At 39.0% G+C, this 16525-nt stretch overlaps 1 protein-coding gene across 3 annotated transcripts in view; it reads right to left on the bottom strand.

The window, feature by feature from the left end:
• Nucleotides 1–16525, bottom strand: part of ADCY2 (adenylate cyclase 2) — a 132036-nt gene that overhangs the window by 108231 nt on the left and 7280 nt on the right. For 2 of the 3 annotated variants that reach the window (XM_039329247.1, XM_039329246.1), the window contains exon 2: nucleotides 2091–2288. The exons of the other annotated variant lie outside the window; for it this stretch is intronic. In XM_039329247.1, coding sequence (XP_039185181.1) covers nucleotides 2091–2288 — 198 coding nt within the window. The remainder of the gene's footprint in view (nucleotides 1–2090; nucleotides 2289–16525) is intronic. 3 annotated transcript variants of the gene reach the window in all.

Raw genomic sequence — 16525 nt, 5'->3', positions numbered from 1 at the left:
GTCCTTTTAAAACATTCTATTGAATTCCAAAAATGCTATTTCCTCTGAAGTTATTTCTCTATACATGCCATAGGACAAATCATACTTGGATTTGAGCACTGCTTTCCATAGTATCTTCAGATAGCTAACATAAAAGTACAATTGTTTCTTTTTGTCTCTGTCACATAACACTTTGTCATTTAAAATTTAGTCTTCCTCGATTACACATTTAAGGTATAGTTTATGATGGGTTTGATCCAGATTTAGGTAAGTGTAATAGTGTTAAATTTCTTCCCTCAGCCTCAGGTGCCACAATTTGTGTCATTCATCACAGTCCTCTAACTACCTCTCAAGCACTTGAGAAATAGATGAGCAGCTGCGAGGAGGGGGGGGGAGAGCTACAAGCTATTGCCTTGCTATATGATACACCTTAATTTTAGTCCAATCCTATAATCTTTCTTGTGGTTACTTTTAAGACATTGTATTCTAAGAGAAGGGTAAAGAAAAATTCCCATTCTAAATTTCCAGGATTGTTCCTGCATAGTTCTCAACTGAAGATTTTTATGTAATTTTTTTATGCAATCTGAGATCATATTTATTTTTAAAATTGTTCTTAAAATATCTCACATTGTTTTCTTGAATTAAATAATAATAATTCAAGTAAATCCACTCCTCTTTTTTCAAATTTTCTAAATTTAACCAACTTTTATTTTGAAATAAAAGAGGGACAAAGAGAATAATCAGTTTGTTGTATGTATCTTAGGCAGCTGATTTTCCTGAATATGGAATGACCTTATTAGTTAATCAGCTGATCAGGGGGAAAAACTATTACATTTCAGACTACATCCTTAACTTGACATTTCTATCATTCAGCAAAAACACTGAATGTCTTCAGCTCTTGACAATGAAAGTTTTTCTATTCAGTTATGAGGAGTCTTAACTTGTTAACTTTCTCAATCCACTCCTCCCCCAACATCTACACCTATATACACTAAAACTATTGTTTGCAAAACCTGTCACTGGGCAAAACAGTGCACTATAGACATAAATTTTTGAACGACGTTGCTTCAAGTGTCATGTTATGACATAAAAATTATCATAAAATAGCAGGAAGTTGCAAGGCCCAAGGCCAGCAGGCAGATATGTTGTTGCTACCAGGTAAGGAAGGGAACGAGGGGATGTGTGGAGATATGAGTAAGCAATGGTACACAGAGATATGCAAGAGGTGCTGTGGGTTGGGTATGGTATATGGGGATGTATCAGAGATGCCAGACTGGCTGGGATATGCTGGTGGGCAGTGTATGTTGGAAAGTGTACATGGGAGTGCACAAAAGGTGCTATGCAGATTGAATAGGGAACAGGGAAAGAAGCATGGTTCAAGAAGGGTATGTGGGTCATGGGATATGTAAGAGTTGCTATGTGGGTCAATTAGGGCACATAGAAAGCGGCGTGGTGCAAGAAAATGCATGGAGGACATAGGAATATGTGAGAAGTGCCACAGCAGTCAGGAATGGTACACAGCATGCCGCAAGAGTCAGAGAAGACACGCAGCATGGTGGTACAGACTGAAGGAGGATGTAGAGAGGTGGCATGGACTGAAAAGGGTGATGGAGATTTTGTCTTCCTTGTTCCTCCCTTTCTTCCTTCCTAATTCCCTTTCTAGCAGGCAGGTAAGTGGCTGTTGCTAGGTGTGAGAAGGAACAAGGGATTGTGAGATTGGCTGGGCAACTGTTACAGAATGTGAAAACAAAGATTACAGACTGCAGCAGCAGCCAAGTAACACTGAAGCAGACACAACTTTCACAAATTTCATTTTCTCAGGAATAATAGGTCCCATATTTTGCATACACACTGTAAATTGGCCCACTTGAGGTCATGACAAGAGTTTTAGTGGTATATAGTTAGATTCATCTTTGAATGTATCTCAATCTTTCCAGTGAGGCCAGTACATTAGAAGTTCTTTCAGTGTTGAAGACATTGAGGAATCTGGTAAAAAAATATCTCTGAAAGGATCACCCATTGGAACGTAGGTTGTCTAGGTTCTAATAAAATCAAGTATTCTTTCAAACCAATAGAAATGTTTTGTATAAAAACAAAAAATCAAAGCCTACCTGGTCCCATGGACAGATTATTCCTCCAAACCACATGAAGAGATATCCCATGGCAACAAGGCATACCCAGACAACCACAGAGAAAACACGTAGGAACTTTTTGAATAATGGTTCTATGCAGGCAAGGATAAATATGGCAAAGAAAATTGCCAGAGCGGTAGGAACCGTTATCAAGAATGCGACATGGTCCTCCGTTTCCTGAAAATAAGAAAATATGAAAGCTTACCATTTATTCTAAGAAAAAGAACAATGTTTACCATTCTCTATTGAAATAAATACCAAATTAATAAAACTTTGCCAGTCTGATCATACGTTTAGATTACCATGTATTGCATTTTCAAGGGCCAATTTGTTTGTGTGAAGCAGAGGAGGGGTGTCACAGGGCAACGTGTTTTAACAAACAATATAAAGAAAAATGTATTTTAAATAAAAAGAGAGAGAAGCAATATATTTTCTAGCTAATGCTTGAACAATTAAAACCTATTGGTTTGCAACTTGAATTGAATTCTCTTATGAATGTAAGATTTTATTACGCTGCTCAGTTGCCTTTCACTATGTACTGCATTTGCTAAGAGAAAAAAAAAGTAGTTACACAGTTTGTCTTTCCGCGTGCATAAACCAGAAACTAGATTTTATTAAATTCAGGGTTACTTAATTCTGAATAAACACACTGAGGAACGCACTGTCACTTACTTGCAGTCTAAAGCTAGGATCCAAAGCAGCATGAAACTAATTCCACGAATTCCAGGAGTTAGTTTATGCTTTCCTTCCATAAAACATGGCAAACTGTAGATGGAAATTTCCAAGCAGCTATTGTCAGGATAGTGTGTTTTCCAGATTTCTACACGCTGACCTAAACCCCTCACATGAGCTTAAGGAGTCCTTGAGAACCAGTCTTTGGGATCCTTTCTATATAATATACATACAACATTTATTTGGAGATTGTCTTTCTAACAAAATCATTTTCTGGTGCTCAAAAAAATATATGATACACTTGAAATAAAGAACGTCTCTTCCAAACATTAGCTTTCAGGGTGGGGTGAGGTTGCGATTAGATTTTTGTTGAGTGCGAAAGACTGCGAGCCTAATCCATTTCTTTGGCCAAAAATTCTAAAAATCTCCATAATTTACTTTGCATCTGTTTTCAGTTTCCATCTCCAAGTGCAGTTTCCCTTTCTGAAATCCACCCACATTAGATTTAAAAGAAACTTTTGCCAATTTCTATACAAAACAATAACAAAACCCTGAATTCTTTTGATAAATTATTTTGCAATCTAGATTTTACTTTAATCACTTTTCCATTTCCCACATAAGGTAAACCAGCCACGTATGAAAATTAAACTGAAATCTGCTTGATTCCTTCTATAATCAAGTGGGAGGAGGAGAGAAGAGAGGAGTTCATACTTAATCTGCAATGAAACTAGATAAATACTTTTCCATAAAATAGAAAGGAAAGGTTAGAGAATTCACTGGATAACAACGTAACTGCTGATTATATATTTGTAATACAATGTACAATACACTGCATTTACTTTGAAATTTATTAACCTCAGGATTGATGAAACCACACTTAATTTTATATAGATAAACAGTTTTTAATTCAGTTTGAGAGCATTCCATGAGTTCTGTAATTTCCAAACTGAGTTGTCACTCTCTCACTGTGAGCAATACTACAACTCTCAGAATAGCAAATCTGATTTCTGGTTATTCCTTTTATAGATATTTTATTTAATATTTCTGTCAAAGAGGTTTTCCAAATAGCACGTAACACTGTAACAGTCAGTTATTAAATAATATGAATCCTACTAGAACTACTAAATCAGAGTGCCTCTGCAGATTTAACCATCACTGTTTGTGCCATAAGAGGATATATCAATCAGCCAAATCTTTCTAACAGTCATAGATCAGCTTATAAGAGGGAATATAAACAGCATTATGAGGCATACTACCTATTGCAGAAATTAATAATCTGGACATTTCACCTGCATTTTTTTTGCCCCTACTATGATGTACAATGATAAAATGTTTTCACAATTTCTTACGTATTAATGGCAATGTGGCAATACTTTCTTTATTTTCTATTTATATTTTTTGCTAATTTATATACAAATTTATCACTAGCTTTAAATGCTTTTACCTAGCTTATACTATGCTTCTACATGTATGATATAGCATGTGAATCTATAAGTCATATTTAGCTTTGGCAACATTATTACAATGATCTTGAGTTTCACAAATATTTATTTTAAACACTATGTTCTCTGTCCCCTCTTTTTTTTTCAACTATGCAAATATATTTAAAAATAAACTTCTGGCATATGCTTCTCTCTTTCCCTATCATTTTCTTCTCTACCTCTTTAGTTGTGTTAATATAAAAAAACATCACATTTCTATTCATCTATAACTATTTGTGCTACGATTACAAAACCCTTTCTAGTAAGAATTCTAGAACAATCATTTCTTAAAACATATAAGGAACGGTTGCTAGAATTGGGTATGTCTAGTTTAACGAAGAGAAGGACGAGGGGGGACATGATAGCAGTATTCCAATATCTCAGGGGCTGCCATAAAGAAGAGGGAATTAAGCTATTTTCCAAAGCACCTGAAGGCAGGACAAGAAGCAACGGGTGGAAACTAATCAAGGAGAGAAGCAACCTAGAACTAAGGAGAAACTTCCTGACAGTGAGAACAATTAATCAGTGGAACAGCCTGCCTCCAGAAGCAGTAAATGCTCCAACACTGGAAGTTTTTAAGAAGAGACTGGACAGCCACTTGTCCGAAATGGTGTAGGGTTTCCTGCCCGAGCAGGGGGGGTGGACTAGATGACCTCCAAGGTCCCTTCCAACTTTACTACTATTATTATTATAAAGTCAAAAAGAACATATACTGTAGTTATTTTATTCTAAATTCTAAACTCCTCTATAGACCCTCTAGCTTAAAATACTATATTTAGTTCTTTTTTTACGCTTATTTGTGTAACCTGCTCTCCTAGGTAGCCGTAGCTGACAGAGAACTCTCTAATCCAGAAAGTTTCAAATAAATACTAAAACACATTGCTGCCAGGAGCAATATAGCCTCCTAAAGTTGTGGCCAAGCCCACAAATGGGGCAGAGTCCCCTCCACAGACCTTTTAGCTAAGCTGCAGTAATGACTCTAGGCACCGATCACAATCTCCCAGTCCTGGTTGCTTGGTCACATCTGCAGTAACTCGTCACTGATCTCACAGAAGCAATAGTTATTCAGATCAAAACTGCTACCAAGCAGCTTGTTCAGAAAGACTGGACTGGTTGGATGGCCCACATCCATTTAATTGCCCCCCCCCCACACACACACACACTAGGAAGCAAGTCACAGAAGCTTAACTGAAGAAAATGGCAGGAAAGATGCCATGAAAATCTATACAGTGGAAAAGAAGCAGAGAGTCCTGTGTTCCTCCAGCAAGACAGCAGAACAGACATACTAGTAGCATGAAGAGCAACATTCATTTTGACTTTGCTTTTCTAATGGAAATGCTGAAGAAAGATGGGTCGGGGTGTGTGTGTAATGTGGTCTATGTCTGTACATTGGACAGGGAGACAAAAACAATGTTGCCCTTGTTTTGTTAAAGATAAGGGATTACATCTGCTTTGAAATTTTTTTTTTAAAGAGTAACGCTACCATTTTTTTCCATGCTTCCAGCCTGCTTCCACTAATTCAGAAGCTATTTCTTAGTGCCCTACTAAGCATTTAATATTATTTTTCAGAGGACGAGAAGAAGGAGAAAGGTTGTAATAACTATGCACAGATTCCTCCCCATAAACAATTGCTTTCCTCTGCGTCCATGATACAATCCAATTTCAGGTGTAAGTATTTATTAATTATTTATAGTTATTTATATGTATTATTCTGCTTAAACTTTCTGTTGTCTTCTAGAACCACAGCTTTTTCCTGATTTTTTCTTTTTATATAGCTTGATTGATTCTAGTCATTTCCAAAGTTGCCAATGTTCTATTTTTCAACCTGTTTTCAATTTATATCTTACATAGCAAATACTATAAATATTGAAATCTGCATTAACAGCCTTTGCTTTCTTTGTTTCAAATGGGAAATCATATTATACAGTTATTAAATATGTTTATAAATCTACTGAGCATTGTGTTTATTCAAGTTTATTGAATCTGTATATAAATTGAAAGAAATCAGTCAATCTCTATTTCATAAAGGGTTTATTAAAATTTCTAGAGAAGGCTCTAATGCTGGAAAAGGTGGAAGGAAAGAGAAAAGGAGGGTGATCAGAGCAAGGAGGATGGGCTCAGTTGCAGTGGTAATGAGTGCACTGTTAGAAGAACTGAAAGACCAGGTTAGGGACAGTTTGTCAAGGAGAAAGTGTTTCTATCTGGAGAATAAGAGTTGATAACAACTTGAAGGTTCATAATCAATCGATGATTATTAAAATGAAGATTAAAATGTTATCTTGTTTATTTACAACAGAACATCTTTTTAAAACAAAATTGTCTGAAAATCTGTAACTCAGGAACATAAACTGGATTCAGTATCTACCTCGGAGAAACATGGTGAAAGAGGATGCTCTATATCAGTGGTGGCACTCGGAGTCCTCTCTGTGGGCACGCGCGCCATCGCCCCAGTCCTAGGCCTTCAGCTGGGTTTTATAAAATCTTTTCGCTTTAGGCCTCCGCCGCTATGTGCAAAAAAAAAAAAGGTTCAATCAATCAATCAATTTCAATTTCTCGCGGGAAAAAAAAGATCTTTCAAAGTTGGAATTGATTGATTGAACTTTTTAGTCCCACCCAATCTGCCGTTACCACTGCAGCCATGCCCACCCAATGGGCCACACCTACCCAACTGACCACACCCAGCCAATGGGCCACACCCACCCGGCACTCAACGATGCATAAGTGGGTTTTGGGTTGCAGTTTGGGCACTCAGTCTCTATAACAGTGGTTCTCAACCTGTGGGTGGCGACCCCATTTGGGGTCAAACGACCATTTCACGGGGGTCACCAAACAACGCAGTCCGCCATTTTTTCCTTTTCCTTAGCTGTGCTACTCCCTTTTATTCTATTGGCTTTTGAAAGCCAATAGAATAGACTTTCTTGAATAGAGTCTAATTCTATTTGCTTTCAAAAGCCAATAGGAATTGTCCAGGCTGTCTCTGCCCTGCTGAGCCCGCCAAAAGTCCCATTCTGCAAACGGTGCTGCAAGTTGTCTGCAGTGAAGGCGAGCTGTCTGGAAGTTTCCACCCTCCCTGCTGAGCAACTACTAAAAATGTAAGTAAAAGAGGGCCAGGGGTGGGAGGTGGGAGGCCGGCGGGCGCAGGGAGGGTTGCTGGCGTGCGTGGGGCCCGGCGGGTGCCTTACCTCCCTTGGGCTGGGCCAGCTGGTGGCCCAGCCGGTGGTCGGCCTGTGCCGTCTCTGCTGCTTGCCAGCTACGCCTCGGCCAGCGCAGGGGGCGGCACCACGCATGCACAGCGCTCCTGGGCAGGGAAAGTCCTCGACTTACGACCGGTTGGATAGTCCTCAACTTTCAACCGGTTGGGGGTCGCGGCATTAAAAAGGTTGAGAACCACTGCTCTAAAATATTCGCCATCCCTGTCCTATATCAAATGCAGGCTATCGTCTAATAGCAGTCAGACCAGTTTCCTATATCAAGTGTGGCAACAGCTCTCCAAGTTCCAGCAGAGGAAGTGCTCTGAATGGAACATGTGACATTTGTGCACTACATACGTGCTCTACTATGAAACTACAGCTATTCAGCTCAATGTTTTGGCCAACTGTCCTAGACAGTTTCTCTGGTACAAAGCTAAATTTTAACAAAAATTTTAATCTCAGATGAAAAAGAGAAACCAAACATTTAAAAACTGGCCAAAATGGATTAAGCAAAAGCTTTGTTTAAATATTGTTTCTATAATAAATGCAAGTAGACTGCACCAAATAATTGTATCTTGCCATAGGAAGAGGTAGATAAGTCCCTTCTCTGATCTTGTCAGGACTGCTATCCTGCTATGCCATGCATTGCCTGCTGTCAGCCTGCCATATTCAGTGGGGAGGGGAAAGCTGCAGGATGGGATGGGTGGATAGCATGAGAGGAATCGAAACTATGCATTGTGCCCTCCCAAGAGAGCTACCTGCCATCCCAAGGTCACACTGTGGAATGCAGAACCATCCAGCCTGGGAAGACAGGGATTGTTACCCAAATGATTTGTTAACACTCAATTGGACACCCATTGAAACCAGGGGAGAAGGTGGGAACAAGGTAAAAGTTAACCATATGCTTTGGGCATGAAAAGCTCAGGTCCAGCTTTGCTTCTTCTGTAACCACTTGGCTTTAGTAAAATATACTTTCATTAACAATAGACCTGAGAGTCTTTCTTTTCTAAATGACCAAGTTGGGATGGTTGACAGATCTTGCAATGAAATAGAAATATCTTCAAGGATGAGGACATTGCAGGGACAGCTATAGATATGAATTCTATCTTTGTTTACCTACTTGTATTATATATGTAGAGATCAATTATAGGGGGCCATATCCAATATTAAGGACATTCAGGTTTCCATCTTGCTCTGCACATAGGCAACAAGACTTGAGTAAAACTAAATCTCCCTGTCAACACTGTAACATTGGATGTTCCTGCTCTGACAACTAATGGAAATTGCAGCAATTTTTACTTTGCTTTTAACATGCTTTTTCTTCTGTTTAGAAATTAGGTGTTGAAGGGAGGTTGGGGTGAATGCTTGAGCTCAGCTAGCCATAATAACAATGCAGCTCCGTGGGAACCCAAGGACACAAACCGATAACGTTTTGGCAGGCTGAGGAGCTGGGGAGAGAACCCGCACTCCTGGCTAATTGGAGAATGTGATTTATGACTGCTTTGTGAGGGTGGGACTTGCAATTTGTTATTTTGTATCTGGGGGATAGGAATCTAGTTTTGGGTTCAACTATGTAGCGCCGATACTTTGTTTCCTGAATAAAATGTTCTTTAAGGAAGAATTCTTGCCTTGAAGTTTTTTAATGGGTTTCATCTATCAGAACCATGACACTCCCTTCTATAAGGCATGAAGTATATGCTGAAATCATGTCTACTGCATATGCAATATTATATCATCAACAGTTTTCACTCCATGTACTGAAGAATTCCATGGAATTTTCTTACCAAATTCTTATTTTAAAAATCAGTATAAGAGCATTCTGAAACACATTTCAGCTATTATTACAGATTTCCCCTGCACATCCTCCCACTAGGCAGTCTGGGATGCATTTTAGAAATGAAAAAGAACTTTCATTTGGAGTGATGATGAGGCTGAACAGCTCCAAATCCATAATGAATTGGAAGATTATCAGAGGGAGCTTTATTCTATCATCTGGAATTTGCTCTATGTGTCCCTGACGTTGAATAAAAATAAATGTAAATTAAAAAAGAAATATACATTTTAAAAATGAGAATTCACCAATACACAGTAACTGAACCCACCTTCCTAGGATTCAATTCAATTACATTTCTTAAATGAGTTATGGCCACCCACTCCATTAAAATCTGGGTTGCTCGCAAAATACAAAAAGCAGTTGGAGAGTTGAGGTTGTAAAACAATTTAAACAGTTATACATAAAGAAGGCAGCTCAAACTAAAACAACCAGAACAATAAATAGTATCAATACGACAAGACTCTACATATACATTAACAAACACATTAACTCTAGGCCTGGGACCAGAGCCATGTCTTAAGGGCTTTCTAGAATCCCAATAGTAGTGACCATCTATATCCAGAGTGGGGGGGAATTGTGTTCCAGAGGGTGGGGGCAGCACAGAAAAGACACATTTCCTGGATCCCAGAAGGTGACAATGTTTATTTGAGGGGAACTAGAATGCACCCACTCTGTCTTAAAGTACTGACAGGAAAAAAGCAATTGGAGAGCTTAGCTACGGCAGTAGTATCTCAAAAAAGCAAAGAAATCTCTGCACCTAGCATGATCATTGCCTGCAAAGGGTTTATTTCTAAAAGAAAAGTGAATGCTACAATCTCAGCTTTTCAGGAAGAAAAGATGGCCTTGGCAAGACATTTATTTCCCATAGGCATGTACAGCAAAGTAAAAATGAGCAGTCACATACTTTTAAAACTTTGTTTCTATGCACATTTCCATACTTACAAATACTTAATAGGCTTTTTAAAAAGCATGTGGCAGCATTTGGAGCCCACAAATATAGTACCGTACTCTAGTTTATAAACATTCCTTAACTTTTCTAACACATCCTACATTTTCCCTGCATTTATAATGTTATATAGTGGAATATGCCTTGTACTCCTATTTTAGCCACTGCTACTCTTAAACTCTATTAATTACATGTTCCTCCCGAGCAGCAATTGCATTTTGAAGGAGCAGTGATTCATCTGATGCACAAAAAATACTACAGTCGAGACCCTGTCTTGGTTGCAATAACAGAATAGTCTTTTTCTAAAATATCAAATAGTCCTTTAAGAATATGGGGCTGCAGTTTTCTGTTTTTGCTGACACAAGCACAAAGAATTATTAGAATAACTAGAAGGGATCCACTACGGAAATAATTAATGGAAGCAATGAATCATGCAATGCAGATCAAGTGTTTTCACCTGTCTGCTGTACTATAGATGTCAATATATCCTCATCTTGTTTACTATCACCTAATGTACATGATGAACAGATGTCTGGCAAAACAACATCTTGCCTTAAAGTATTAGAGCTCATGATTCTATGTAGATACACACATTACATTTTAACTTAGTACAAAATAACTATACAATAAATGATCAGGAATTTAAAATAAAATGCTTTAAAATAATGGAACATCATGTTTTCATTAGAAAATATGTTATCTATTAGCAACATTACCAAAAATGGCATAATAGTATTTGTCCATATAAAAATAGTACATTAAGTAGCCGTGTTTTAATCTTTCCATTTAATCTCCATCTAATTTCATTAAAATTATTCATTCTCCATTTAATTTCTCCAAAGGGTGATTTTTAGAACAACATCAACAACAACACGGTAATTACAGTGTTCTAATTTATTCTTCTATTAATCTGAGCCAAGAAAATGCAAACCTCTTATAAAATTCAACATAGATTTAATTTAACAAAATTCTTCTTTTGGAAAGTTTAGTCATGTGTTGTGGTTTCTGCAATGTCAGTGAGGCTATTTAATGCATAAATCCATAGAGAAAACATAATTCCTAGTTGATAGGGGGGAAAAAGCAAAAGGATAGGCCTCTCTCTTCACAGCAGTCATTACTCTGAGAAAGCATCTAGATTAGAATATCTGTGATAAATTAATTAATTAATAAGGTGACCAACTTTTTTACAATGAAAAGGAGGACACAAATAAATTGAAGAAAAATATCGTAAATAAAAGAAATTTTATTCATTGCAACAATAATACAGAATACACTATAATATGATAAATGCATAATAAAAACTATTTGTAACAATAACATTTTATATTGTAATTATGCTTACATGCCGCGCCCCCGCCTGCAGCCACCCCACCAGCACTGCTGTCCCGCTGTGTAGAGCGGGCCCCACGGCTCCCAAAGCACCAGCTGTGCCGGCTCCAGCCCCGGGGGGCAGCCCCCTGTCAACACACCCCACCTGCAGCCGCCCCGCCAGCACCACCACCCACCCTGCACAGCCCCGTGTACTGTAGAGCAGGCCCCGCGGCTCCCACAGTATGGGGGGCAGCCAGCCACTACTGCCCCTCACATTCCCGCCCGCAGCAGCCCCACTGTCCCTTCCTCTTGTGCCCACAGCCATTATTGCCCTAGCAGGGCCGAAGATCAAGAAAAAGTTACCGTGGCGTCGCCACTCCAGTCTGCTCCAGGTATCTTCAGGACTAACTAGTCCAGTGGTTCTCAACCTGTGGGTCGGGACCCCATTTAGGGTCAAACGACCATTTCACGGGGGTCGCCAAACAACGCAGTCCGCCATTTTTTTCCCTTTTTCCTTAGCTGTGCTACTCTCTTGAATATAGTCTAATTCTATTGGCTTTCAAAAGCCAATAAGAATTGTCCAGGCTGTCTCTGCCCTGCTGAGCCCGCCAAAAGTCCCATTCTGCAAACAGTGCTGCACCAGTTGAGTAGTCCTCGACTTACGACCAGTTGAGTAGTCCTCAACTTACGACCGGTTGGGGTCGCGGCATTAAAAAGGTTGAGAACCACTGAACTAGGAGATGGTGTAGTTGGGTAGCAGGGATGGGTGCAATGTTCCTGCCAATTCGCCTTCGCTGCAGACAACTTACATGTGCAAAGTTTGCCAGCCGGGTGTTTTGGCGCGCTCAGCAGCAATTCCTATTGGCTTTCAAAAGCCAATAGGGGGAGTAGCACAGCTCATGCAAAAGTTGAAAAAAAAACATCAAAAAAGGTGTCGGAACGCCATTCTGAGCGTTCTATAAGAAAAAAAAAAAGCCCTGCAGATTAGTTTTCAAATATTGAAAAGGAGGACATGTAGGAGGACACTTTTTGAGGGAGGACAGAACTCACAAAAGGAGGACTGTCCTCCCTAAAGGAGGACGGTTGGTCACCTTAAATTAAACAAATTTATACAACTACCATCTTACAAAAGAAACTTTGGCTGGGGAACAAAAACACCTTCGATTAAAAACAATAAACTGCCCTGAGACCCAATAAACACATCTGTTCAGGTATTTCCAGTGGTGGGATTCAAAGACCTGAACAACTGGTTCTCTTATTGAATGCAGGTCTGATCCTCCGAGGCCTAGAACAGACTTCCAGAAGTGGCATCCATGCACTTCTAGTGGGCTATTCTAGGCCTGGGAGGCCTCCTCCAGGCCTCTGAGGCCTAGAATGGACTTCTGGAAGCAGTGTACATTCAGCCGGTTCTCCGAACTCAGCAAAATTTAGCTACCGGTTCTATCGAACCGGCGCGAACCAGCTGAATCCCACAATTGGGTATTTCTCAACGAGCAAATCAATACTGAAAGGATTCTCTAGAACGGTGATGGCAAACCTTTTAGAGACCGAGTGCCCAAACTGCAACCCAAAACCCACTTATGCATCGTCGAGTGCCAGGTAGGTGTGGCCCATTGGCTGGGTGTGGCCCACTGGGTGGGTGTGGCCCACAGGGTGGGCTGCAGTGGTAACGGCAGACTGGGTAGGACTAAAAAGTTCAATCAATCAATTCCAACTTTGCAAGATTTTTTTTTCTTTTTGAGACGTTGAAATTGACTGATTGATTGAACCTTTTTTGTTTTTGCACATGGCAGCAGAGGCCTAAAGCGAAAAGGTTTTATAAAACCCAGCTGAAGGCCTAGGACTGGGGCAACAGTGTGCGTGCCCACAGAGAGGGCTCTGAGTGCCGCCTCTGGCACCCGTGCCATAGGTTCGCCACCACTGTTCTAGAATTATATCAAAAATCATTAAAGTTCATTTTTTGTAGTTTAAAACCATTACTTCTTGCTATCTTTTTTTGTATGCCCTTCAAGGCAGCAGTACAGTGGCTAATTATTCCAGAGTTACTATGCCTGAGGCTCTGTTTATAAAACTGCACATGTATTCATTATCTTCCCTGTTCTTCTGTTTATTGAGAACCCCAAAAATACAAGCAACTGCCTCACATAATAGTTAAGCGCCCTCTTTAAGACTTATGGATAAGATAAGCATATGATAAATTGTAGTTTTACTGCTGCATGCATTAGGATTCCAAGGCTTAAAAATCCTATACATGTACAAGAAACATCTCAGAGATTTAATCTTACCAGGATTAATCGCAAAGATTTAATCCTTATCAGCCCTGACCACACCAACTGATTATTTAACAAGAATGGAAGCACTGGTTCAACTTTCCCCTTTCTCTCGATCTCCAATTTGTTTAGTCCTATCCATGTAATTCCCAGTATCAAAAGTAATGCAGAAAATAACTTAGAAGCACTCATTAACTAACCTCCAAATCCAAAATTAATATTGTGGGTTAATTGTGAAATATTATAACACTGAGAAATGTATCTTCAGCTCTCTGAACGTTCACAAAGAAGAGAGTATCCCTTCCATGCCACATTCTCACAAAATGGTCAGTTGAGTAAGCCAGTGTCCCTCCTCATGTGCCAGTAGTGATAAATTTTGATGGTCAATCAGGGAGCAGACACGACAAAAGAGTCCATGCGGCTATCACTTGCTACTTTTTCTGTTTTTGCCCTTGGACAAGAAAAAAATGTGGTGGGTTTCTCATCCATAACACCATCACTTCAGGTTCAGCAGGAGGACCTAACCCACAACTATAACAGCAGGAGGATTAGAGATGCTTAGAGAAGCCAGTTTTAATGGGATTTCTCTATCATAAATGTTTGTTTGTATGTTTCCTGCCTGTATTCTTTTACAAATAACTCAAGATCAGTGTTTCTCAACCTTGACAATTTTAAGGCATGTGGACTTCAACTCCCAGAATTCCACAGCCAGCAATGCTGGCTGTGGAATTCTGGGAGTTGAAGTCCACATGCCTTAAAATTGTCAAGGTTGAGAAACACTGCTCAAGATAGTGAACATATCCAACATACATTCCTCCTATTTTTCCCACCACAACAATCCTATCAGATGAGTTGGGCTGAGAGAGTGAATGGCCTGAAGTCACCAAGCTAACGTTCATGGCTAAGATGGGACCTTTAATTCACGATTTCCTGCTTTCTAGCCTGGTGCCTTAACCATTAGACCAAACTGGCATAATTTCTCTATCTCTGACATTAGAAGGACTTCTAACCTCTGGTAATTCTTTTATCCTAGTTCAAGTTGACTTGCAGAACTAAGTTTAGGCCAAAACAATTACAGGGTTGTTTTAGCTTAGCGCTCCTATGATTATAATCAAGTGGATTATAGTATTTTCCTGACAGGCTATGTCCTCTCCTCTTGATTTAGTTAAGCATGTTGTAGAAATGAGAGTATCTAATTGTAAAAGAAAGGAAAATTGTTTCCAGCCAAATATTTTTTAAAAAAATATCTGTCACCAAATAAACATGAACATCACAAAAGAAAACAACCAAAAGGTTATTTAAAAGGCAGGGGAAATTTTATCATTCTTTTGATTCATTAACAGGGATTGCAAACCTGAATAGGCTTACCCAGGAATAAACACAATTGGATTGTAGCAGACATACATAGGATTGCATTTGTTTCTTTTAATAAGTTCAAGGGGAGAAGTTCTGAAATTCAAGGATGTTCTTAATTTTATGAAATCTCTGGTATCATTGATCATGGTGTCCTCTTAAATACCCTAGTGGATTGGATCTTGGAAATTCTGTTATGCAATATAATAGTTCCGGTTCTCCCTCTCAATCATACCCAGCAGATAAAATCAAGTATTGGGAGTTCAGGATGGTCTAGATACATTCCCCTAAAAGGGTTTGTTAGAACTGTATACATTTGAATATAGTTTTGTCTTGTTTTATTTTATTTATTTATTTTGTTGTATTTGTGAGACGTGTTAGATATGTTAAATATTCTATGAATAGGAAGGTGGAAATATTGATTATGAGGATGAGGACGACAATGGTGATGATGATGATGACGATGATAACAATGTTGTCTGCTCTGCATTTTAATTCCAGTTCTGCAAGTCGTAACATGACCAGTTACAAATCATATTACCAGATAAAATTTCAGCTGAAAAATATCACAAAGCTAATCCTGGTATTGGCTCTCATTACACCTATTTGTAACACAAAAGGTCTTCATTTAGCAACTGCTTTATTTAGCGACTGTTTACAGTCATCAACAGTGATGAAGAAATAACTTTGTGATCAGTCTTCATACTTATGACATTTGCAGGTCTGCAAAGCAACAGAAAGTTGAAGACAGATCATAAGCACAATTGTTGTTTCACTTAGCCACCATTTTGTTTAACAAGTGGGTTGCTGGCGCCAATTGTGATTGCCACAAATAGAGTTGGGATTGTATTTGTAGGTGTGGTAACAAGGGAGCTAAAGTCAACTCAAACATTCACTAAAGTTTGGTGACAGAGATGTGTCTTTACAGTTTTTCTAAATACAATTAATAAGAGCATGAGTGTCCAGCACAACTTCAAACTGATGAAATAAAATCTGTACCCTGACATCACAACACATGGTCAACCTTTATGTGCTGGTATATGACATCATGATGCAAGTAGAAAAGAGCTAAAGTTTACATTTTGACATCACAAGTCCATTTTGCCATTTGCTTCCCTCAAGACTGGGGGCCAAATTCAGTTCCTGCAGGAGTGCATAGTAGTGCTACCAAAGGTCTCGTGAGATCAATTTATTTAATTTTCTTTTCTGCTCAGAGTACTCCAGCAATGAGGCTTGTTCAAGAAATTGTTAGAATCTCCTAGACCTTTCTGTAAAATTATCTAAGATGTCAAGGAACTTACTTCTATATACTGGGGAAAAAAGAAAAGGGAAGCCATGTGTAGCAGAGGTCCCCAG

Source organism: Crotalus tigris, unplaced genomic scaffold (assembly GCF_016545835.1).
Source record: "Crotalus tigris isolate CLP2741 ecotype Arizona unplaced genomic scaffold, ASM1654583v1 scf7180000024391.5723578, whole genome shotgun sequence".
In the NCBI taxonomy this organism is placed as follows: domain Eukaryota; kingdom Metazoa; phylum Chordata; class Lepidosauria; order Squamata; family Viperidae; genus Crotalus; species Crotalus tigris.
This window is presented reverse-complemented; position numbering and strand designations above follow the sequence as displayed.